At 42.5% G+C, this 25,862-nt stretch overlaps 2 protein-coding genes across 9 annotated transcripts in view; one reads left to right on the forward strand and one right to left on the reverse strand.

Moving 5' to 3' along the window:
• The first annotated feature begins 10 nt into the window (after positions 1-10).
• LOC111963703 (solute carrier family 2, facilitated glucose transporter member 11-like) lies at positions 11-9,663 on the forward strand. Of its 7 annotated transcripts, none has more exons than XM_070443691.1 (8): positions 11-145; positions 1,385-1,577; positions 1,861-1,948; positions 4,564-4,673; positions 4,932-5,035; positions 6,166-6,714; positions 6,987-7,097; positions 7,388-9,663. In XM_070443691.1, exons 3-6 carry the CDS (start codon positions 1,920-1,922, stop codon positions 6,184-6,186), a joined length of 264 nt encoding a protein of 87 aa, XP_070299792.1. In that variant the 5' UTR covers positions 11-145; positions 1,385-1,577; positions 1,861-1,919; the 3' UTR covers positions 6,187-6,714; positions 6,987-7,097; positions 7,388-9,663. The 7 variants fall into 7 exon arrangements, with proteins under 7 accessions (XP_070299792.1, XP_070299793.1, XP_070299786.1 ...); XM_070443692.1 differs by having other exon boundaries at positions 6,579-6,714; XM_070443685.1 differs by having other exon boundaries at positions 11-149; positions 4,932-6,714.
• Positions 9,664-13,648: 3,985 nt separating this feature from the next.
• The window catches only part of LOC111964050 (POZ (BTB) and AT hook-containing zinc finger 1), a 21,359-nt gene continuing 9,145 nt past the window's right edge, over positions 13,649-25,862 (reverse strand). For both annotated transcript variants that reach the window (XM_070443698.1, XM_023987728.2), the window contains one exon: positions 13,649-14,759. In XM_070443698.1, the coding sequence (XP_070299799.1) occupies positions 14,239-14,759 (521 nt within the window). In that variant the 3' untranslated portion in view covers positions 13,649-14,238. The remainder of the gene's footprint in view (positions 14,760-25,862) is intronic.

Genomic DNA, 25,862 nt, shown 5'->3' on the forward strand with positions numbered 1-25,862 from the left:
ACACCCTTCATCAACACCTTTGTTACAGCAAGAGCACGACGACCTAAGATTTGTTCCGATTAAACAAGACCATTCAAGGCATCTGTCTATGTGAACCACATTAATACGTGTACTGTAGAGCCACGTGGAGGAGCAGCAGAGAACAGTGAGTAAGATATCAACTAATCGATTACACAGTATGATAAACATTACACGTAAAGGGAGACCCCATGTCGTTGCATATTCTTTATTATGGCGGGAAAGTTTACGTTCAGTACAAATCGTTATTGTATCATCAATTAAATTGGCATCCCCACGGTTTTTCATAAATAGTGCATTGGAAATAAGCAGTCATCAAATACATACTATAATAAAACAATCATATTTCCACATTGTCTTTGGTGTCGCATTCGCTAGACATAGTTCTGAAAATCCAACTGCTAGATTTATCTGTCATATGCGCATGAACGTTCATGTTAATTCATGTTTTATTCTCAACTTGTGTTAGGAAATTCAGTTCAGAAGTTCAGTCGAAAAAAATGCAGTTACACCTTTGTCTGTTTCTTTATTATTTTTTGAGATTAATTCTCTTTTATTTTTTTTTGCCAAGAACAATCACCAGTAGGGCAATGCTCAGTCATCAAAACAACACAAACAAACAGGGGAAAAGAAAGGCAACTTAAAAACAATAGTATAACAAAAAAACATGAGATGGCGTACACCCAGAAAAACTATTTTGTGTGGAGGTGCTGACTAACGGCGAATAAACTAAACCAAAAAAATAAAGTGTCGCACACTCCATATATAAACTCCCAGTAATATACATGGTAAATCACCAATGTTTCGGCATCAATGGGCCTTCTTCAGGGTGAAGCGTTGGTGATTTGCCCAGTAAATTACTGGGAGTTTATATATGGAGTGAGCAACTCTCTTTATTTATTATTTATTTGTATAGTTTATAACTTAAAAATAATGCACAATACTTTTCCAATACATAACTTACAGTATCAAACCAAGTCGGAAATTACTGTTTTATTTATTCCTTACAATGTGCTCAATGTGACACTGGGCTTTGGGCAACACCTGTACTGTCCAGTTTACAGATGGACATGTTCAGGCAGAGTCTCACGGGAAACAATTGGTAAGTTATTCCTGTTGTATCAAAACACTTCCCTAAACGTCTATCCCTTACAAAAAATTAAACCTAATGCCAAACAGGATACAAACGAACACGATGTAACTTAGTTTTGGCTGAAACGCTGGAGTCACAAGGCGGGGGCTCGATATCGGTGGGAAGGAACCTGGTGAGATCCAGTTTGGACCAGGAAGATGTTCATTCTCTCATTCTCTCTCTCACTCTCACTCTCTCCTCCTCCTCCTCCTCCTCCTCCTCCCCAATGTCAAGGTTATCTTCCACTATTCGGCTGAATGATCAACCCATACGGTGTGATGAGTAACAGTGTCAGGGACAGAGGGTGGCGATAAATGGCCCATGGGCCAGCATCATGTGATCGACCCAATGTCCACCTGCTCTCCTGTTCCACCCAGCATCCAGGGAGCCTCAAACGCAAAGATAGGAGAAGCACTCAACGTACCTGGTAAGACAATAGAACATCAGTTACACAATCGCTGATGGAATTGTTCAGTAAATAGTCAAAAATAGACTGCACACTGCAATTTCTGCTCTCATAGTGACATCCTGAAATTACAATTTCATACAAGTATCTATTGTTGAGTCAAAACTTMACATAAAACTTAAGCATCTTATTTGACTGTGATCTATCAAACTTGAATAATGTCTGTGATATTAGTATTTGTTTCGTTGAGAAGTTTAGAATTTGTAGTTACTGTAAGACATGCTTGCTTACATTCTGCTTGCAGTACTGGAGGCTTTGCCTGTTGGCGATGGTATTGGGAATCGGGGAATCAGCACGTGATGCATGTTTCCATCATGGCTTCTCCAGCTGAGGTAAGAAAGKTGTCTGATGATCAGCTCTGTGGAGTTGAATATYAACTTGACAGTGAAGAATAACATTGAGGGATAAAAGTGAAGGTGTTATCTGACTCGAGATGAATAGCTCCCTGCCTGCTGAGCCTGTAAAGATATCACATATAAATCATTTTGCAGTGGTATWGGACAACTGTGTATTACCTGAGCCACATAGAGTACAAATTAGCTTTAAATTAAGAAAAAGCATGATTATTATTGTTATTATGTTCACGTGTCACAATTATACTATAGTACTACAGTTTTTTTCTGAGAATATGAGAAGTAGCTTAACTTGAGTGCGTGCCAAAAGCTGCAAACAGCAGGATGCATACAAAGTATGAGAGAGTAAACAAAGATATACATAATATACAGGTTCCCAGGCAAATAGGGTGATGTCGTATCACTTCCCAGCCAGAGACCGCCGCCTATTGGATAGCATTGTGATCAACAGTTCATCAACATTTCAGCTTTTTCTCAAATCCAATTTAWTACAGATCCAACTGTGCATTGTCATATCATGTGAGCAGAGAGAGAAAAAACATGGTGGGGTTGAGGTTACAGGAATCCTGTTGGCACTGTATATGATAGGCAATGCATATTATGCGTGATACTATTTGAAGTATGGCCATCATAAGCAGGGTTGTCTACTAACCAGGGGTTGATCAGTCAACAGAGCTTCATCCTGTTCACGTCCTAAGCACTGGGATGACACACATGATAAATCAGCTGCTTACTCAGCTAAACCTCTAGTTTAAGTGGAAATGAATYCACTAATATCTAACAGAGATCTACGCGTTTTTGCTAAATTAGAATAGTCTACATTCAGAGTACTTGCACAAATGATCATCCAACCTGMCRGTGTGGCGCCAGGACAACAACCTCTCCCTCAATGTGATCAAGACAAAGGAGATGATTGTGGACTACAGGAAAAGGAGGACCGAGCACGCCCCCATTCTCATCGACGGGGCTGTAGTGGAGCAGGTTGAGAGCTTCAAGTTCCTTGGTGTCCACATCACCAACAAACTAACATGGTCCAAAGACCACCAAGACAGTCGTGAAGAGGGCACGACAAAACCTATTCCCCCTCAGGAGACTGAAAAGATTTGGCATTGGTCCTCAGATCCTCAAAAAAGGTTCTACAGCTGCACCATCGAGAGCATCCTGACTGGTTGCATCATTGCCTGGTATGGCAACTTCTCGTTCTCCGACCACCAGGAACTACAGAGGGTAGTGCGTACGGCCCAGTACATCACTGGGGCCAAGCTTTCTGCCATCCAGGACCTCTATACCAGGTGGTGTCAGAGGAAGGCCCTAAAAATTGTCAAAGACTCCAGCCACCCCAGTCATAGACTGTTCTCTCTACTACCGCACGGCAAGCAGTACCGGAGCGCCAAGTCTAGGTCCAAATGGCTTCTAAACAGCTTCTACCCTCAAGCCATAAGACTCCTGAACATCTAATCAAATGGCTTCCCAGACTACTTGCATTGCCCACCCCCTCTTTTACGCCGCTGCGACTCTGTTATTAAATCAAATCAAATCAAATAATAAATGTTATTAGTCACATGCTCCGAATACAACAGGTGTAGACCTTACAGTGAAATGCTTACTCACGAGCACCTAACCAACAATGCAGTTTCAAAAAATCAGATAAGAATAAGAAATAAAAGTAACAAGTAATTAAGAGCAGCAGTAAAATAACAATAGCGAGACTATATACAGGGGGTACTGGTACAGAGTCAATGGGCGGGGGCACCGGTTAGTTGAGGTAGTATGTACATGTAGGTTGAGTTATTAAAGTGACTATGCATAGATGATAACAACAGAGAGCAGAAGCAGTGTAAAATAGGAGGGGGGAGGGGGGGACAATGCAAATAGATAATAACATTCTCCATGTGTCTGTAGCACATCCAAAGCATTGTGAACCAGACCTGGCTGGGGAGGTATACGATTGTACCAACATGCTCATCTGGTCTTTCATCGTGTCTGTGTTCAGCCTGGGAGGATGGGTCGGGCTATAGACAGTGGCAGCTTCCCTGTCACCCACGGCCGGTTAGGCACTGTTCACAARGACACACACACACTGAATGTACAAAACATTTACATGACATAGTGGAAGCTATGAATCCAGGTGGAAGCTATGATCCCTTATTGATGTCATGTGCTAAATCCACTTCAATCAGTGTAGAGGAAGGGGAGGAGACATGTTAAAGAAGGATTTTTAAGCCTTGAAACAATTGAGAAATGGATTGTGTGTGTGCCATTCAGATGGTAAATGGGGATGACAAAAGATTTAAGTATGGTAGTAGGTGCCGGATGCACCGGTTTGAGTGTGTCAAGAACTGCAACGATGCTGGGTTTTTCATGCTCAACAGTTTTCTATGTGTATCAAGAAACATCCACCATCCAAAGGACATCCAGCCAACTTGACACAACTGTGGGAAGCATTGGAGTCAACATGGGCTAGCGTTCCTGTGGAACGTTTTCGAAACCTTGTGGAGTCCATGCCCCGACGAATTGAGGCTGTTCTGTGGGCAAAAGGGGGTGCAACTCAATATTAGGCAGGTTTTCCTGATGTCTTCTGTATGGTTTTGCAGGAAGAAAGCCCTGCTGTTCAACATAGACGCTGTACTGATGGTCTTTCGTCGCTTGGCCAAGTCCTTTGAGGTGATCCTGCTGAACATATTTCTCTATGGATATAATGTTGGTATGTGTGTTGTGGTAGTTTTTTCCTCTGTGTATAACCTACTATATATGAGAATATGGGCTTAGCCTGTGGTGTTAGTTTTGATAGCTTACCTATTAGTTTGTGTAGCTTACCTATTCGTTTTTGTAACTTACCTATTTGTTTTGTAACCTCTCCCTCCCCTCTCTCGCTCTCTCTCTCTCTCTTTCTTTCACTCTTTCTCTATATATCTCTTTCCTCATACCGCTCCCTCCTCTCTCTCACTATCTGTGGTTTTAGGCCTGGGGCTGAGTGTGCACCTGGTGTACCTGGGCGAGAGTTCACCTAAGAAGCTGAGAGGATTCCTGACCCTAACTAGCTCCATCTTCAATGGCTTCAGGAAGGTCATGGTCAGATTGACAGTACCCTTGTTACTTAACCACCTAACTCGTGTCCTGTGGTCCGTTTACCCTTTCAGTGGCCAGCCTCCCGGGTGGCGCAGTGGTGCAGGGCACTGCATCGCAGCGCTAGCTGTGCCACCAGAGACTGTGGGTTCGCGCCCAGGCTCTGTCGCAGCCGGCCACGACCGGGAGGTCCGTGGGGCGATGCACAATTGGCCTAGCGTCTTCCGGGTTAGGGAGGGTTTGGCCGGTAGGGATATCCTTGTCTCATCGGGCACCAGCGACTCCTGTGGCGGGCCGGGCGCAGTGCACGCTAACCAAGGTCGCCAGGTGCACGGTGTTTCCTCCGACACATTGGTGCGGCTGGCTTCCGGGTTGGATGRGCGCTGTGTTAAGAAGTAGTGCGGCTTGGTTGGGTTGTGTTTCGGAGGACACATGGCTTTCGACCTTCGTCTCTCCCGAGCCCGTACGGGAGTTGTAGCAATGAGACAAGATAGTAACTACTAACAATTGGATACCATGAAATTCGGGAGAAAAAGGGGGTAAAAAAAAGCTCACAGTGCAGCGGTCACTCAGTCTGGTTGATGGTATGTTCATGACACCTTAATACGTCCTCAGAACCCACAATCCCAGCGGAGTTACATAGATTGCATCCATAGAGTCAAAGAAGGCAACATACAGGTTAGCTAGGTCACAGTGAGAGTCTCATTCTGTAAAAAATGAAGCCAACTCTCTTGCCATCTATCTTACTCAGAGAAAGAGGAGAACTTTCAGGGTTCACACCATTCCGTCAAATCCCCTTCCGAATGGAGTGGAGCCTTCTCCACTCCAAATCGGACCAGCTCAACCTCACCATCATGTGCCTTGGATTACCGTGTCCTGGTCCGGCTGGGCTGAAGAACAAGATTCTGAACAGCTCATCTGACAAATTACTAGAAATGGAATCACTTTGTAGCATGATGTTGTACACATTTATGGCAAAGTTCTCCAAAAAGTATGTGAAATAAATTCTAATAGGAGAATTTTAGCAAGTTTGGAGGTTGATGTTCAAGTATCAAACTGAATTAGGATGGAAGGAAGATACACAGTATGGCTGTAAATAGTCACTTGTCAACAAGTCTTTCTCTCTGCAGGGAGCTGATGGGTACCGATGACATGTGGCCCTGGCTCATGGCCCTTGGTGGCCTCCCTGCCATCCTCCAGTTTGTGACCTTGCTCTTTTACCCTGAGGCTCCCTGCTACCTATACATRGACAAGGGAGACACTGAGGGCTGCAAAAAAAGGCATGCGCACAGTCCAGGGCTATATCATAATGTGAAACTTTTATTTTGACATGTTATGCTGGCTTTTGGAAGAAGGATGTTCCTTGATTATCTAGACCTTACAAAAGTCAAACATAGAATACGCTCCATAACGTACAACATAACAATTCACATATAACATATATCAGTACACATCATATCATCAGATATGGTGAGGTGAGGCGTGTATATGATGTTTCTGTTGTATAAAATATGATTTGTGCGTATGTATCTGTCATCTACAGGAGGATGACCTGTAGATGGATGACATGGGGAAGGAGAGCGCGAGCATGCAGGGCCAGAAGGTTAAGACCATGTGGGACGTGCTGACTTCACGCTGTGCCAGGTGGCAGCTGCTGGCTCTGGTCATCCCTTGTGCCGGTATTCAGTTTTGTGGTATTAACACAGACGTGAGTCTGTTTTGACCGTATCTACCTTTACTGCAACTTTACTGCATTTACCATTAGTCACAAGTCTGAATCCAATGTCAATACTTTACTTTTCCCTGATTAGGTTATTCTGTGAAGTGAAGAGCTGTTCCATTCCCTTAAACAGCTGCAAATAGGAGCCCTCTCTTGCTCTACCTTTTGTCGTTCTCCTTTCATCTCATCGTCTCCACAATTACCCAAAATGACCCAAAATGTGTTCTATAGATTTATTTCTACACTTTCGACATCTTTGGTGAAGCTGGAGTAGCAGAGGACAAGATGCATTACCTGTCTAGTGGCATCGGAACAACAGATCTCATCACCATCACTCTCTGTGTAAGTACCATACCATAGGTCATATAGCAGAGAATAACATTACTGTCTGTAAGTGAACAATACCACATCATTTGTTTTAGTGGCCATTTTGACCTCCTGTCCTTGTTGTGTCCCAGTCTCTGTTGATAGACCGCGTGGGCAGGAAGATGCTGATGGGCTATGGCTACCTGTTGATGGGAGTCATCATGTCCGTCCTGATTGTTATGCAATCAGGATGCCCACCCCTGATTTAGGGCTTCTCTGTGTCAGCCAACATGAGAGCTAACACTGTTTTTCTTCTCTCTTAACAGGACCTGTACTCATGGTTTCCCTATGTTAACATCCCCATCATCTTCTTTGTCATCTGTATTTATGGACTAGGACCTTGTGATTACATCATTTCTTATGTATTATGCATGTCTTATTTTCACAAGTATACAGCTGTAGGCTAAGTGGTGTGTGTATGATTCCAGATCTGAGTATTGGGAGTCGAGTGAGCTACATAGTGGTCAAATGCTGCTCCAAGTCAACATACACACAGAACCTCAAAGTTGCAAACATTTCATTGATCAAAGACTGCCATTCTTGACATTTGCATATCTCTGAGGTCCTACTGTCTGTCTGTACCCTTATCTTTACCTTTATCTGTTGAACTTGAACATTATTAATGTTCCCATGGAGGATGGTTTAGGTCAGTTCTGCTTCCTGATCTTTGTAGCGTACTGCATCCTCAGCTCAGCGTTCGTACTCTACTTCATCCCAGAGACCAAAGGCAAGAGCACGGTGGAGATCATGGAGGACTTTAACAAACTCAACGACAAGAACGGGGACAAACACCAAAAAAGGCTGACTATGTTATGGCAATGACATTTTAAAGAAATGTATTGAGTGGCTTGTACACTCTTAGAAAAAAGGTTTCCAAATGGGTTCTTCGGCTATCCCCATAGGAGGACCCTTTTGGTTCCAGGTAGAACCCTCTCTGGAAAGGTTTCTACATGGAACCCAAAATGGTTCTACCTGGAACCAAAAGGGTTCTACCTGGAACCAAAAAGGGTTCTTCCAAGGGTTTTCCTATGGGGACAGCTGAAGAACCCTTTAACTGTAGGTTGTAGATAGCACCTTTGTGTATGAACAGTGTATGAACAGACGTGTTAAGAGATGTACTCTGTTTAGTTGTTCATTTGAATGTGGATTTACAGCAACTAGTATGAATCCAAAACATGTTGCTAAATCAGTCATAGCGCTGTTCCTACATTCTAGTCGAGGGTCCTATACATCTTGAACAGATTTTTAAAAGCTGTATCAATGACTTATTACTTTGTAATGAACATTTAAAAAAAAGTATATTCATATCAAATCAAATTTGGAATGTTTTTTTTTGTTGCTGTCCAGGTCAATTGGACAGTTCAACTTCTGCTACCAGTTGCATGCTCTGCTTAATCTGTGTCCAGGAAACTGTTTGTGTTTAAGTAAGGACTACTTGATATAATTTAGTGCCGATTCAAAATTGTATATTACCATTGATTATCCAACAAGACACTACATTTGGGCCCTCTATTTTCATTTGACAGTCAACCGACTAAATCTATACCATGACATGAGCCCCAATGAAATGACACTGAAAACAAAATAGCGCATCAAAACAATGTTGCTGGGAAAGAAATGTCATGCCTGTCTTTCCTTTTCAACACCTAAATGTCACCACTTAGGAGCCGATGTCGGTGCAAATTGGTTGTCTGGAAGTGAGTAGATATATATACTGAACAAAAATCTAAACGCAACATTCAACAATTTCAATGATTTTACTGAGCTACAGTTCATATAGGGAAATCAGTCAATTGAAATGAATTAACTAGGCACAAATGTATGGAATTCACATGACTGGGCAGGGGCGCAGCCATGCATGGGATTGGGAGGGCATAGGCCCACCCACTAGGGAGCCAGGCCCAGCCAATAATTGAGTTTTTCCCCACAAAAGTACTTTATTACAGACAGAAATAATCCTCAGCCAGCCAGCCCCCCACCAGGTGCACCTGTGTAATGATCATGCTGTTTAATCAGCTTCTTGATATACCACACCTGTCTGGTAGATGGATTATCTTGACAAAGGATAAATGCTCACTAACAGGGATGTAAACAAATTTGTGTGCAAAATTTGAGCGAAATACACTTTTTGTGCTTATGGAAACTTTCTTGGATCTATTATTTCAGCTCATGAAACTTGGGCCCAACACTTTACATGTTGCATTTATATTTTTGTTCAGTATAGTTATATATTAGACTAAATTGTGTTTGTCATCAATGATGTAGCCTTTATGCTACCATGTTTTATTCAGGACTAATCTTTTTATTTATTTAACTAGGCAAGTCAGTTAAGAACAAATTCTTATTTACAATGACGGCCTAGGAACAGTGGGTTAACTGCCTTGTTCAGGGGCAGAACATTTCATAATCTATTCTGCACAGTGACATCTTTATTTTCTACTTATGGCCTCATGAAAAGTTTGAATCCAGTCCTAGTGTCATGCTCAAGAGGAAATCAAAATGAACTCAACCTAAACTTAAGCACAATAATAAACACACCAAAGACAACACTCAGGAACAGTTTCAGATACATCTTTATTGAATCCCCATCTCTGCATCAATTAGACAGAGATGACAGACTCAAAAACAGTGTACAAAAACAGACATCTATAGAAAAGTATGCTTATATTGAAATATGTCCAAAGGTTTTATAACAAAACATGTAACTCAAATGTTTTTTAAAGTTCAACGATCTTGCAGAGTACAGAGATAAAATACCAAGGTAACATACATATACAAATGTACATCTTCTGTGTGTGCATGTTTTTATGCGTACAAAAGTGTCATTGCAAGTCAATCTGCGCATGATTTACCATTTAGAGAGAAAGGTCCTTTTTTTATCTCGCGTTTCAAATCCACTGCTGTGCACAATCAGTATTGGGAAGGCACTTTGCAACAGACCAACCGAATAAGACAAGAAAACAGCAAAGGTAAGTATCCAAGCAATCAATCAATAAAAACATCTATAAATTGAAGTACCAAAACAGGTGAGATAAATAAAACAATACCACCAGATGATTTGATTAGCATGTTCGGGCGATCCTAAGTGTTGCCACAACCACCAATTATATAAGAGCATATTTCTAAACAGCATCGWCTCTCACTTATCAAATAAATAACACAAAACAGGCCTTTATAAACGGTTTTTACTCCATTCGCCGTGTGAAAAGCATCACTATTCAGTGGGGATATAAAAAGAGCTTAATATGACCTCAACAGACTGATTGATCAAAGCCATGGGTCGTATCACTAAACTGGTAGTGTGTACACTACCAGATCCAGGTAACAGCACCGTGAACTAGACCTGGGTTCAAATAGTATTTGATTTAGCTTGCCTGTCACAATAGAAGAGTCCCAAAAGTGCAAACCCACCCATCAGTCACTCCAGCCAGACTCAAGCAATTGCTTTTTGAGTACTTTTTGAACCCAGGTCTACAGTGAACAGCGAAACCTCCGTCACCATCCACACCCCCAAAAAACATTTATATCCAGAACAGTACACAGCAGATTCATGGGCGTGCACTGTGAAGAAAACCTTTCAAATCAAACAACCACCACCAAAACCTACACACCTCTTTCCATCATTGACAAGGAAGGAAAAAAACATTTATTTATATATATATATACACACACACAGGATCCCCATTAATTGACAAACTATTAAAATCAATCATTAGGTTTGATCACATATATACGCATTTCATATATAGTAATATAGTGTTATATATAATATCAATAGGGAGAACAAGTATTTATATCACTGCCGATTTTGCAGGTTTCCTACTTACAAAGCAGTGTAGAGGTCTGTAATTTTTATAATAGGTACATTTCAACTATGAGAGACGGAATCTAAACAAAAATCCAGAAATCACATTGTGATTTTGTAATATGTAATTAGCATTTTATTGCATGACATAAGTATTTGATACATCAGAAAAGCAGAACTTAATATTTGGTACAGAAACCTTTGTTTGCAATTACAGAGATCATTACGTCTGTAGTTCTGATAGGTGTTGCACGTGCAGCAGGGATTTTGGCCCACTCCTCCTTACAGATCTTCTCCAGATCCTTCAGGTTTCGGGCTGTCGCTGGCAATACGGACTTTCAGCTCCCTCCAAAGATTTCTATTGGGTTCAGGTCTGGAGACTGGCTAGGCCTCTCCAGGACCTTGAGATGCTTCTTACGGAGCCACTCCTTAGTTGCCATGGCTGTGTGCTTCGTGTCGTTGTCATGCTGGAAGACCCAGCCACGACCCATTCTCATGCTTCTACTGAGGGAAGGAGGTTGGCCAAGATCTCGCGATAATGCCCCATCCATCCTCCCCTCAATACGTGCGTCGTCCTGTCCCCTTTGCAGAAAACATCCCCAAAGAAAATGTTTCCACCTCCATGCTTCACGGTTGGGTGGTGTTCTTGGGGTTGTATCTCACTTCTTCTTCCTCCAAACACGGCGATGGAGTTAGACCAAAAAGCCCTATTTTTGTCTATCAGACCACATGACCTTCCTCATTCCTCCTCTGGATCATCCAGATGGCATTGGCAAACTTCAGACGGCCTGGACATGCACTGGCTTAAGCAGGGGACCTTGCGTGCTGCTCAGGATTAATCCATGACGGCGTAGTGTGTTACTAAGGTTTTTCTTTGAGACTGTGGTCCCAGCTCTCTTCAGGTCATTGACCAGGTCCTGCCGTGTAGTTCTGGGCTGATCCTTCTTCTTCCTCATGATCATTGATGCCCACGAGTGAAATCTTGCATGGAGCCCCAGACTGAGGTGATTGACCGTCATCTTGAACTTCTTCCATTTTAATAATTGCGCCAACAGTTGTTTCCTTCTCACCAAGCTGCTTGCCTATTGTCCTGTAGCCCATCCCAGCTGTGCAGGTCTAACATTATCCCTGATGTCCTTACACAGCTCTCTGGTTGGCCATTGTGGAGGTTGGAATCTGTTTGATTGAGTGTGTGGACAGGTGTCTTTATACAGGTAACAAGTAAAAACAGGTGCAGTTAATACAGGTAATAGTGGAGAACAGGAGGGCTTCTTAAAGAAAAACTAACAGGTCTGTGAGAGCCGGAATTCTTACTGGTTGGATGGTATGATAATACTTATGTCATGCAATAAAATGCAAATAAATTATTTAAAAATCATACAATGTGATTTTCTGGATTTTTTTAGATCCGTCTCTCACAGTTAGAGTGTACCTATGATAAAAATTACAGACCTCTACATGCTTTGTAAGTAGGAAAACCTGCAAAATCGCAGTGTATCAAATACTTGTTCTCCCTGTTATAGTATAATAATATATATATATAAGTATATATATATATATATATATGAATGTTATATACACTCGTTACAATCACAATATAACTATAAATAAAAGCAGGAATGTACTGAAAGTAATAGAGCAAAATTATCTGAAACAAATTATAGACCAAAAGCCTTCTGGTTGATTACATTCTGAGGACAAAAGCACACATATCAGAGCACCAAACACACACACACACACTTCAGCATACATACTCTTTTTGTCGCTCCCTAGTAGGCCTCCCGTATCTAGCATAACTTAAGAGTAAAATCAGCACAGCACATTGACATCTCAAACGTTGATTTATATATAAAAAAAAAACTTTGTGCATAACGCGGACAGGGCAATCAATAAGTTAATAAAATATATATTCTACATTTCTCACGATTTCTAATAGTCAAACCTGAACTTGGTCCCTGTTGAATATCCAGAACTGATTTCACAAGTATGTGACTAACAAATACATTGGTTCTTTAAAATGTCATAATAAGAGAATACAACATTCTCAAATGTAACAGCCATACTGAGGCATAAGGTTATATTCTTGCCCTGCAGAAACTGGTAGATTTGACTGATTATATTCAGTTGAATGCATTCAGTTGTACAACTGACTAGGTATCCCCCTTTCCTGTATATTCAAAGTTGGACTAGATGTCCATCTGCAGCCTCTTCCCATCAGAGGCTCTGTCTGAAGTAAGGGGGAACCTTGGGTTAGAAGGTGTCACTGCAGCTGTGAAAACCATGTAGATAACAAAGCATTTCAAAATGACCCAGTCAACATATGTTCTAACCCATAGATTACCAATATGTCTAGGACCTCAGGGTTTTTTCTGCATAGAAAAGTCTTGTCCGGGCCGCCTAAGTCCAAACAGTGAAAACGTTTTCAGTGTAAACGGCTAAAACCAGATATAATGTATGTTGAAAAGATAATGGACCTAGGCATATTTATTTTTCAAACAGATCCTCTTTGGATCTAAATTTAAAAAACTAGACAGTCAGGGAGAATCTAAAATGTAAAAAAATAAAAAATAATTGTCATGGCATGGGGCCCCACATTGATTTTGTTTTAATGTTTGAGTCACTCAGCTAGCATAAGAACGCGCATAAGCCACGGTAAAGTGTGTACAATCGCAGGAAATTCCCCCCCGACACCCCTCCCTCAGCCCCATGATAAAATGTGTGGAACTGCAAGAAACTAGCTTGGTGAAACTGCAGGAAATCTTCTCTCGGTGCCCGATCGGGCCTCTAAAAAGTTTGGTCGGCGACTGTGCCATGGCCACGCCCACATCCACCACCTAAGCCCCATTTTGATTAAGAAAAAACCCTGGACCAGACATGATAACAACAATAACAGCATTGACTAATATATGTTTCTTATATGTGCGTGTGTTTGGTAATGGATCATAAGCGGATGGTTATGTCATAAACAATATAAATTCAATAAAAACAAAAACATGATTGACGGTAGACTTCAAAGACAGCAGATTCAAAAAAGCTTTTGAAGTTGCTTAATGTTAATGTACATTTTATATATTGCTATGAAATGGAAGAAAACATTTATATTGATAGTATTAGCGAGGTCCATGACACAGAAAGGTAACAGAAGGTGATAAACAACAACAGTGAAAGATGATGCCATGAACAGCAAAGTAGTCTAAAGACAACGTCATTCCCTTCCATCTGATAGGCTGAACAGACCTAGGGGCAACGTTCCCTCATTTCCCCCACAAATCTAGGTTCACGTTCCCCCCCACCTTCCCTCAGACCTACGGGTCACTTCCCCCCCGGCTCCATCCCACTATGCCCTGCCTCAGAGTCCACCAGCGAAGAGGCAAAGGCAGACTGGACAATCTGGAAGCCAAACGACTCCAGCAGAGACATGTTCTGTTGTGGAGAGAAGGGCGAGCCCAGCGATGGACCCAGCTCCCCCAGACCTGACCCCGACCCTCCACCCACCACCAGACTCTTCTGGACCCCATGATGATGCACTCTGTTGACGTGCTTGTTGAGGTAGGATTTTGTTCGGAAGGTCTGGGTGCACTCGCTGCAGGGGAACTTTTTCTCTGGAGAGTCCTGGCTGGTATTGGCTTTAGCGCCACCTGGTGGCGACCCCTGCACTGCCCCAGTACCAGCAGAGGCTCCGTTGCAGGCGAATGGTGTCGGAGTCCCAAGCTCCTCCCCCTCGGACTTATGCAGAGATTTCATCTCGTCGCCATTGGACAGCTCCCCGAAAGACGGCTCGTCTCCCTCAGATTCTGCCTGATGGGGGCATTTCCCAGCATTCTCTTGCCCGTCTGAGGTAAAGACAAAGGGGGAAAGGGACAGGAACAGGGGGAGGTGGGAGTTGGGAGAGTTGGTGGGGTGGGAGAGATGGTGGGTGGGGATGGGGAGAGTATAGAGTGGGTTGGGGAGAGGGGAAGGATAAGGGTAGAGAGAAAAAAAATGAAAATTAGGCCATGCGCACAACACAAAATCTGGCTATTTAGACCTCCAGGCAGCACTGCTCTTCACCACCATGGACATGAACATTAACTGCAACATGGTGGTCTGCAACATGAACAGGACAGTTTAATGCTTTGTGTACTAACCATCTACTCCCATCTGTAGTATTCTTATAGTATTGCTTTTAAGTAGAATTGTACTGCAATTCTTAGAAGACATGGTGGTCATTCATATCAAATCAAAGTTTTTTGGTCACATACATAGATTTGTAGATGTTACCGCAGCCAAATGCTTGTGTTTCTAGCTCCAACTGTGCAGTAATACCGAGCAATAATAATAAAATAAATATACACATAAATACAAAAAAACTAGTTATATAGGATGAGCCATGACTAGAATACACTATATACATATAAAGTGGGTAAAACAGTATGTAAACATTATTAAAAAGTGACCAAGGCAGCACTCTCTAAGGTGCAGGGTACAGTACTGGGTGGTAGCCGGCTAGAACAGTGACTAAGGTTCAAGACAGGGTACTGGGCGGAGGCCGGCTAGCGGCGACTGTTCAACAGTCTGATGGCCTGGAGATAAACAGCTTCTATCAGTCTCTCAGTCCCAACTTTGATACACCTGTACGGTATCCTCTTTCTAGGTGGTAGCAGGGTGAACAGGACGTGGCTCGCGTGGCTGAGGTCATTGATGATTTTCTTGGCCTTCCTTTGCCCCCGGGTGCTTTAGATGTCCTGGAAGGCAGGCAGGGTGCCCCCGGTGATAAGTTGGGCTGGCCGCACCACTGTCTAGAGAGCCCTGCGGTTGCGGACGGTGCAATTGCCGTACCAGGCGGTGATGCAGCCAGACAGGATGCTTCAATGGTGCACCTGTATAAGTTTGTGAGGGTCTTAGGGGCTAAGCCGACTTTCATCAGCCTCCTGAGGTTGAAGAGGTGCTGTTACACCTTGTTCACCACGCTGTCTGTGTGAAGGGACAATTTCAGGTTGTCAGTGAAGTGCACACCGGAGAACTTGAAGCTTTTGACTCTCCACTGCGGCCCCATCGATGTGTATGGCGGCGTGCTATCTCTGCTGTCTCCTGTAGTCCACGATCAGCTCCTTCATTTTGTTGACGCTGAGGGAGAGGTTATTTTCCTGGCACCACTCCGCCAGGGCTCTCACCTACTCCCTTTAGGCTGTCTTATCATTGTTGGTAATCAGGCCTACCACTGTCGTGTCGTCAGCAAACTTGATTGAGTTGGAGACTTGCATGGCCATGCACTCATGGGTGAACAGGGAGTACAGGAGGGGGCGGAGCACGCACCCCTGTGGGGCCCCGTGTTGATGATCAGCGTGGCAGAGATGTTATTGCCTACTTTCACCACTTGGGGTTGGCTCGTCAGGAAGTCCAGGACTCAGTTGCACAGGTAGGGGTTCAGACCCAGGGCCCTGAGCTTAGTGATGAGCTTGGAGGGCACTATGGTGTTGAAAGCTGAGCTGTAGCTAATGAACAGCATTTTTACATAGGAATTTCTCTTGTCCAGGTGGGATAAGGCAATGTCGAATGCGTTGTCCGTGGATCTGTTGGGGCAATATGTAAATTGTACTGGGTCTAAGGTCTTGGGTAAAGTGGAGGTGACATGGTCCTTAACTTGCCTCTCAAAGCACTTCATCATGACAGAAGTGAGTGCTATGGGGCGAAAGTCATTTAGTTCAGTTACCTTCGCTTTCTTGGGTACAGGAACAATGGACATCTTAAAGAAAGTGGGGACAACAGACTGGAATATGGAGAGATTGAATATGTCCGTAAAGACTCCATCCAGCTGGTCTGCCCATGCTCTGACGACGCGGCTTGGGATGCCGTCTGGACCGGCAGCCTTGAGGGTTAAAGCGGCAATATGTAACTTTTTGGGCAGCCCAACCAAATTCAAATAGAAATGTAAGGTATAGATCTGTCATTCACAATGACAGCAAGTCTAAAAAGCGGTAGATCTGTTCTATGTTTCCCGTTCTTAAGTTTCGTATTTGCGTCTTTTACTTTAGGTTTTGTACACCAGCTTCAATCGGCTGAAAATACAACATTTTTGGTTACTGAAAATATATGTCGCAGTGGTTTAGATAGTACAATGACTCTCTACACTATGCATTGCTTGTTTTGTCACAAACTGAAATTAGGTGAACTATTAGAATTTTTGCAACCAGGAAAAGGCGGATGGATTTCTGCATATTGCGCATTTAACACGTTTAAAAGACTTACGTCGACCATGGAGAACGAGAGCACACAGTCCTCGTGAGCGTAGGGGGCCCGCGTCTCAATGTTATTTTCATCGAAGCGGGCAAAGAATGTCTTTAGCTCATCAGGGAACGAGGTGTCGGTGTCATGGCTGTTTTTCCCTTTATAATTCGTGATTGTCTGGAGTCTCTGCCACATATGTCTCGTGTCTGAGCATTTGAATTGCAACTCCACCTTGTCCCTGTACTATCGTTTTGCCTCTTGATTGGCTTACCGAGGTCGTAGCTGGTCTGTTTGTAGACGTTTATCTTCCCAGACATCTTACCATGGTTAAATGCAGTGGTTCTGGCTTTCAGTTTTGCGTGAATGCAGCCATCTATCCATAGTTTTGGGTTTGGATAAGTTCTATATTGTCACAYTGGGAACAACATCCTCTATGCACTCCATGATGAACTCATTCACAGAGTCAGTGTATACGTCGATACTATTTTCAGAGGCGACCCAGAACATTTCCCAGTCTGCGTGATTAAAATCTTAAAGCATAGATTACGATTGGTCAGACCAACGTTGTACAGTCCTTATCATGGGAGCTTCCTGTTTAAGTTTCTGCCTATAGGTGGGAAGGAGCAGAATGGAGGCGTGATCTGATTTGCCGAAGGGAGGGTGGGGGTGGGCAGTCCCGGAAGGGAGAGTAGCAATGATCCAGGGTCCGTGTTGCGCGTCTAGCACAGGAAATGTGTTGATAGAATTTCAGTAGTGTTTTCCTCAAATTTCCTTTTTTAAAACCAACTACACCAGTTACCACAATCACATCATGAATTGTTAATCATGAAACAAACCCCTCAACCTTTCTTTTTCCCGGAGAGTTCTTTCTTCCTGTCCACGCGATGGATGGAGAACCCCGCTGGCTGAATGGACAAGAACAATATATTCGGAAAAAGAGCCATTATTCTCTGGAAGGAGCTCCTCGACCTGAGCTCGTCTACTTTATTTTCCAGGGACTGAACGTTAGCGAATAATATACTTATAGGAACAGAGGGCACATTTGTTCAGATTATGCGGTAAGCAGACATTCCGCAGTTTCATTCCTTTACCCAATAGATAATATGCTTTTCCATTGAGAGCAAAAAGTCTGTTCCTTCCTTGTGAGTTTCAGGCAAAAAAATGCAATTCTACACAACTGATTTTTTGAAATTTCTTTACACTTAAGATTTTCACCTGGAAACAAGTGTTTATTGGTAGCAAGCCATGGCAGATTATTTTAGCTCTGATTGAACACTGTACAATATCAGCCCAGAATATCTGATATGAAAAAGGCCAGGTTTAGGCAACTGTGATGGGGGTGGGAGCCACAAAAAAACTCAACTCATTATGAGGGGGCACCAGTGGCACTCAGGTCTGAGTACCCACATCCATACCCACACATGCAGTCAGAGCCGGCCCTAGCCTTTTTGAGGCCCTAAGTAAAATGTTGTTTCCCTCCCCCACCTTGCGAGGAACACATTTTAGCAGCCCCCCCTCTTGACAGTGGAAATAAATTAAGTTTTAGAGTTCATTTCCTGCAATTCTACACATTTTTGCCATGCGGCGTAGAGAAAATGCAACAGTTTTAAAGCAATTTGCTGTAATTCTACACATTTTGCCATGGGGCGGAGAAGATTTTGCAATTTTGTAACAAATTTAATGTCATTCTACTCATTTTGCCATGGGGCAGATAAATAAATTACCAGTTTTACAGTGGATTTCCTGCAGTTCTACACATTTTGCCATAGGGTGGAGTTAAATGTTTGCAGTTTTTTATATGATATCTGAGTGAGACAAAAAAAAAATGTATGGGGCATCCCCGGTCGGTAATTCGACCATGATTACTTCAAGTTTAGATCGCTGGCTAGAGTAACTTACCAATCCAATTTTTTTTTGCTGACATGGGTTAATTGAGTGACTGTCAGTGACTAACATAAGAGAAACTGCTGATGCAAAACCAAATTTTGAAATTGCACCTTGTGTATTCTATTATTCTAACTCAACAGTAAGTTGAGTCCCCGAGTGAGTTCCTAAAAAAAAGGGCCTACAAAGGGGGGGGGGGGGGCACCAGTTGCCCATCCCTGAAATAGTCTATTGTATCAGTTTTTTTTTCACGATACCAAAACCACATCGGAACTACTCCTGTGACATCTCATGTCTCCACATCCGCTAACTTCTAGCGCTTTTTCCCAGGAAACCTTTTACTCTTGCATCCCGTCAACCAAATTCCCTTGACTCTTTATACCCATGCACCCATAGAGGTTGGAATCTCCTCATCCAACCAACCCTTTACAGTGGAACCCTTGTTACATGTCCAATCAGTGGGCCTTGTTAGCGCACAGGTCCGGCCCAGCCCCCACCCTCCGGCTGGCCCGTACTGACCTGGCAGAGGCCCGTGGAGGGGTTGGAACCCAGGCGGGCCGGCAGAGCATTCCCAGAAATACGGAGCCCCCCCAGGCCCTGGTTTCCCCAGTAGCAGCTCGGGCTGCAGGCCCAGGAAGGGAGGGCCGGGCTGGGGGAGAAAGCAGTGACCCTCTGCCTCTTGAAAGGTGACCAGCAGCCGGCGACTGGTGCACAGGTCTACACCACCGACAGACAAACACCAGGCCACCAACAGAAAGTAGAGTGGGGACAGCAGAGACAACAGACAAGGCCAGCGGAAACCATACAGTCAACGTAGTCCGAATGTTATCCAGACCTTACTAATTCTTTCACTTAGTAGTTTTACTTTGTCCAGTGAATGAAACTTTTTCCTGTATTACTTGCCAAGCCAGCAGACTGTTAGTCTGTTCTAGAGAATTGAGTGTTTGCAATGGTATTTATTCTCTGTCAAATAACCTTTTCCTTTAGGAAGTTTACAGCTATTCTTTATGCTATTTCTTTCCATTTCCTTTATAAAATATATTTTATCTTCACGAAGCATTTTTCTATTCTTCAATCCATACTCTTATCAGCTCCTCCAGCTCGCTTTAACCCTACTACTCACTCCTATAGCCTCGAACGGGGTTCTGTCTGCAGCACAGGCCCCTCATCTCATGCCAATCAGGCCAAAACAGTTGACCAATGGTGCTGAATGAAGATGCTATGAAATCTGTCATGATCAGAGTCACACTACAATGGCACATCCAAGGCAGTGGCATTCTACAGTTCTTGATTCTAAATAAAAGCAGTTGGTCAATAGATTTTGAATTCTGGCATTCTGCCACATTTTTTCAGCYATTTTAGATTGGAGATAGGTGATCACTAGGAAGCCCATTTCTACAACCAAAAAACTGGTTTTTGCACAGCATCTAAACTTCTCTCCACACTGCTTTGGCGGACGTACTGCACAGCCAAATCCATAGGCTGCTGCTGGTTGCCATGGCAATAATATAGTTGAAAAAAGCTCCATTGAATCCAGAGGAACATTGCACAGTACAGTATGACTCAATAGACATGCAACAACATTAGTGCATTGTTTGACCAATGGCCACAAGGCGATGGAGATGACAGCAAGCGACAAACAGCGTTTTCAGACAGAGTTCACATTGCCATGCTGAACAGACAGAGATGGGTGTGGCACTAAGGCTATTAGGCTTAACAGTCTATATGTCTGAGCCTTGATTTGGAAAATGGGGTGGCATACATACACTTCTTCGTTGTAGATACTGCAGTGTCCAAAAATGTACCACTGGGGGGCAGTGACCAATTAAAAAAGACACCTAAGGCTACAATTTAAAATGTTCCTTTCACCTTAATTAAGTCATCTTTTAACTTCAAGAAATAGGCCTATACAAATTCTAACCTATTGAGCACAGTTATCCTTATTAAAAGATTAATTCACATGATCTATGTTTAGTAAAAATCTAAACGTGAAGTTCCCCATTCAACTTCTCACTTTCCTCATCCTCTCTTTGCCATAAAGCCATGCAGAAGAGCACCCTATTTAAAATGTGTGCGTTGTGCTCACCATCGTTGAGACACAGCATACAGGCTGGGTGTCATGTTTTGGCTGATAAATGTAGTAAAATGTGAATACAATTGAAATTTCAACTTTCTCAAAATGGAACCACAAAGATGGAAATCAGACAATGTGTATTGAGTGGGAATATACACTGTTTTAAATTAAACTGTCAACATTCCAAAGGAAACCTATTGAACTAGAAATATGCATAATAGAATAGACATTCAAATTGGTATTTCACGGTGGGTGGACCAGCCACCATCATTCTGTAGTAATTGGAAGTTAATGTTTCAAATGGTGTACCAGCTAAATTGCAGTGGTCTGAAAGCATAGGTCCATTCTATGAATTATATTTCTATGATCGAAATGACACCAACCCTGTATTCAAGAGTATGCGGTGTCTCAACCGATGACGGGCACAACAAACACCTCAGGTGATGTAAAATAGGGTCTAAGCTTGAGGTCTTCACAGATCAACCTGAACCGAATACCCGAGACCTGAGCGGGTCCAGGTCCAAAATTCGAACTATTCCCTTGGGTCCAGGTCGGGTCCTGTTTCATTGTCATTGGGTCTATATAAGTACAGGTGATAGACCAGAGAGGACCTGACCACGGCTCTGCATAGCCTATAACACAGGGATGAGCAACTTTTGTAGGCCCGAGGATTAATCCCCCCCCCCAAAAAGAGAGATACATACACATATATATATACACACACACACACACATATATATACACACACACCAAAAAAACATACATACTGTACATATATACAGTACAAGTCAAAAGTGTGAACATGTCTACTCATTCAAGGGTTTTTCTTTATTTTTACTATTTTCTACATTGTAGAATAATAGTGAAGACATCAAAACTATGAAATAACACATACGGAATCATGTAGTATTCAAAAAAGTGCTAAACATACCAAAATATATTTTAGTTTGACCGCAGAGTGAAGGAAAAGCAGCCAACAAGTGCTCAGCATATGTGGGAACTCCTTCAAGACTGTTGGAAAATAATTCCTCATGAAGCTGGTTGAGAGAATGCCAAGAGTGTGCAAAGCTGTCATCAAGGCAAAGGGTGGCTCCTTTGAAGAATCTCAAATATAAAATATATTTTGATTTGTTTAACACTTTTGGTTACTACATGATTAAATTTCGTGTTATTTCATAGTGTCTTGACTACTATTCTACAATGTAGAAGAGAAGTTGTGTCCAAACTTTTGACTGGTACTGTATATGTATGTATGTATGTATGTATGTATGTATGCATGCATGCATGTATATATATTTTGAGGGGAGGAACTCAGTCGGGATCTTACTGTTGAGAGTTAGAATAGTAGAATACACAAGGTGCAACGTGGAGTAATCATGGTCGAATTACCGACCGGGGGGACCCCCATTGATTTTGTTAGTCACCCTCACTCAGATATCATATTAAAAACTGCTAACATTTATCTTACCCTATGGCAAAATGTGTAGAATTGCAGAAAATGAGCTATAAACTTCATTTTTAAATTATTTTTTGTCCCATGGCAAAATAAGTAGAATTGAATGAAATTAGATAAACTAAATGCTAAATCGTCTCTCCACCTCATGCTTAAATGTAGAATTACAGCAAACTTGGTTTAAAACTGCAACATTTTCTCTTCGCCCCATAGAACATTTTGTACAATTTCAGGAAACTAACTCTAAAACTTCCATTTTCTCTCCACTTTCAAAAGGCTAGGGCCGGCTCTGTGTAGGTATGGATGTGGTTATGCAGACCTGCCAGCCACTGTGACCCCTAATGATATTTGCAGATTTGTTTTGTGCCCACCACCCCCATTAAAGTTGCCCATCCCTTCTATAGCATATTTATTTTATGCTAATAAGATGAATTTATTAACTTATAGAAGGCCTAGCCAACATATAAAGACCTATTAGTTAACTGTAAGAGCAACTTGGCTGATAAACATACTTTTTTTGTCACTCTGTTCTAGTCTAAATCCAAACCCGTTAGGGTACGGGTGGAGTCTAGGTCTGGCTGTTGTCAGGTCGATTCGTGATCGAGTCTGATTGTTCTCGAGTCTGGGTCCAACGTTTTGGAACAAAGAAGACCTCTAATCTAAGTTACAACATATGTTTACACGTTTTTGAGATAATTGACATTAAAACGAAGACAAAAAAATGGCACAAACAGTTTAACAACCCTGTTTGTACACTTTCAAATCATATCAAACTCAACCGTTTATCTTTTTCAGTGATGAAGACATGGATGTCTACCATGGGCAAACACGTTTTGAAGGTTTCGTTCAAATCAAATGGGGTGCAGTCAGAAAGTGCATTAATACAGAACGACCCTATACACAATATCAGCCAGGACAGCTATTTCAGCCAGGACAGCAATATCAGCCAGCTTGTAAGTATGGCGCTTCTTCTGAAGACAGTGTCCCTACCGTTAGCTGATGAAGGCYCAGAGAGCGGATAGATCCTTTGGCGTTAGCATTACTGCACAGGCATTGACAAGCATGCCTATATATTTTATGTGCGTATGTGTTTGTGTATGCTTGTGTTTTTGGTCAGGCTTTAAAAAGACAGATAGAGCAGGTTTTCCCCACAAGCAGCAGCAGAGCAGATTATGATCAATACAAAGCAATAAAGAGACATTGCTGGGGGGGGGGGGGGGCAAGGTGGAGCGGAGCAGGGTGGGCGGCTGCTTGCCTTCCACTGCGCATTGGCGTCCCGTGTGGTAGGGGGCAACCGCCGTGGTTCTGCGACTCGGGGAAGGCACCGTGTGCTGGGGGGTAGCGGGGAGCAATGGCGAGCTTGGGTGCGTTTTTAACGTGCACCTTAAGGTAGGATGCAGTGGAGAAACTGGAGACCAGGAGAAGAACACAGAACAAAAGGGCAGTGGCACTACACATCCAGCTGGGAGAGAAAGGATGCTCCTTGTTGTCATGTACCAAAGATGACTGTGGGCAACAACATAAACTTGTTCCCACGTCCACCTTCGTGAAACTGTTTTATATTTTCATGGCAGACAAGCATAAGAGCTGGTACAGGGATACTAATATATATATTTGTTGAACTGAGCTGAGCTTTTGGATGATGTAATAACCCTCAAAAAGAAATATGAAGCGATCTAACTTCAAAAGGTAAGGGAGAATGTGAACCGCAAAAGAAAGGGTAACCTCTAGCAAGAGTCAAAAAATATGCACCACTGTTCTCTCTTATCTAAGCTATTAGGCTTACCACAGAATGACACCATCTCTAGCCAGGTAACTCAAGACAAAATAGCAAGGTAATGAAGACAAAAGAAGCCAATACAGTATGTTGGGCATAATTTCAGACCTTAGGTCTAAAAGAGAAACTGCACGGGGGGGGGGGGGGGGGGGGGGGCAGAACTAATCTATAGTAGTACACACAATCAGTAAGACAGACAAGTCTCAAATAAACAATGGCACTGTTCACTAGGAGCAGCTGACGGCTCGTTTGACAAAACATTAACCATCAATTACTTTTATTACATTAATGAAACCTGTGTTGGCATTAACGTACGACGGTACAAAGAGAGTAATTGGAATGGCAAGCAAGAGAATGTTCAGAGGACAACAACAACAAGAAGCTACATGGTGGCTGCAACCCATGACTGATGCACTAGCATTGTGCAGTGGGTCTGAGATTATTGACACCCTTGATAAAGACCAGGAAAAATGACTGCATAAATAAATAATTTAAATTACTGAGCTATAATTGTATGCGCCCAAAAATTGGGAATTATATTATTTTTATACATTCAATTGCTCAAAGAGAACCCCATACGTACTGTAAAATATGGTGGTGTATCTTTCATGTTAAGGGGATATTTTGCTTCCGCTGGTCCTGTGGCCCTTGTTAGGTCAACGGCATCATGAAGCTTTACCCAGTTCCAGGACATTTTAAACAAAACCTGTTGTTTTTTCTGGCAGGAGCTGAAACTTGGCCGCAAGTGGATCATAATGAATCCACAAAGAAATTTCTTAATTGGCCACAAAAATATGCTTTTACAATGGTCATTTCTCAGTCTATGGATGTGAACCCATTGAAAACCTGTGGTTTGAATGAAGAGGGCAGTCCATAAGTGCAGATGAAGGATACAAGGAATCTGGAAGGATTCTGTATGGAGGAACATCTTAAGATCCTCCAATGTGTTCTCCACTCATAAACATTTTTAGAAAAAAGGCTGAGGTGAGGTTTTGAAAACAGGGGTGTCAATTTTTTACCCTCCTTTGAGAAAAAAACATATTACTTGTTAAACAAAATCATTTTTTTCAGCAATTATTTTAGTATAAATAAATCCCATTTTTTTGGAGCATACAACATAAGCTCAGTATTTGAATGATTTATTTTATACACTAATTTTTGCTTATTTTAGCAAGGGTGTAAATTATTTCAGACCCAACTGTATGTACTACCTTGCAGATCACACATGTAGAAAGCACCAAGTTCTTTGCACCAGCTGAGGTAGTTACTACATTTTAGATTGAATAGTAAAAAATATTGGTAGATCATCCTTGTGGCAAGATGGAAATAGCCATTCTGGAAGAGAGGCAGGTTAACAAGAAGAAGAAAAACATACAATCTAAGAAACAAGAAGACACAGTCATAGAACGGAAGCTGCCATCCTGATTCTCCTGACAGGCATGAGGAGATGATGCTGCACACTAGGCCTGAGGTTACCTTTGTTGCATATGCTAGAGTAGTTGTGAGGTCCTTCACTGTGTTTCTTGAGGTGGGTGGTCCAT

The sequence above is a fragment of the Salvelinus sp. IW2-2015 genome, linkage group LG1 (genome assembly GCF_002910315.2).
Source record: "Salvelinus sp. IW2-2015 linkage group LG1, ASM291031v2, whole genome shotgun sequence".
NCBI classification, from domain to species: Eukaryota; Metazoa; Chordata; class Actinopteri; order Salmoniformes; family Salmonidae; genus Salvelinus; species Salvelinus sp. IW2-2015.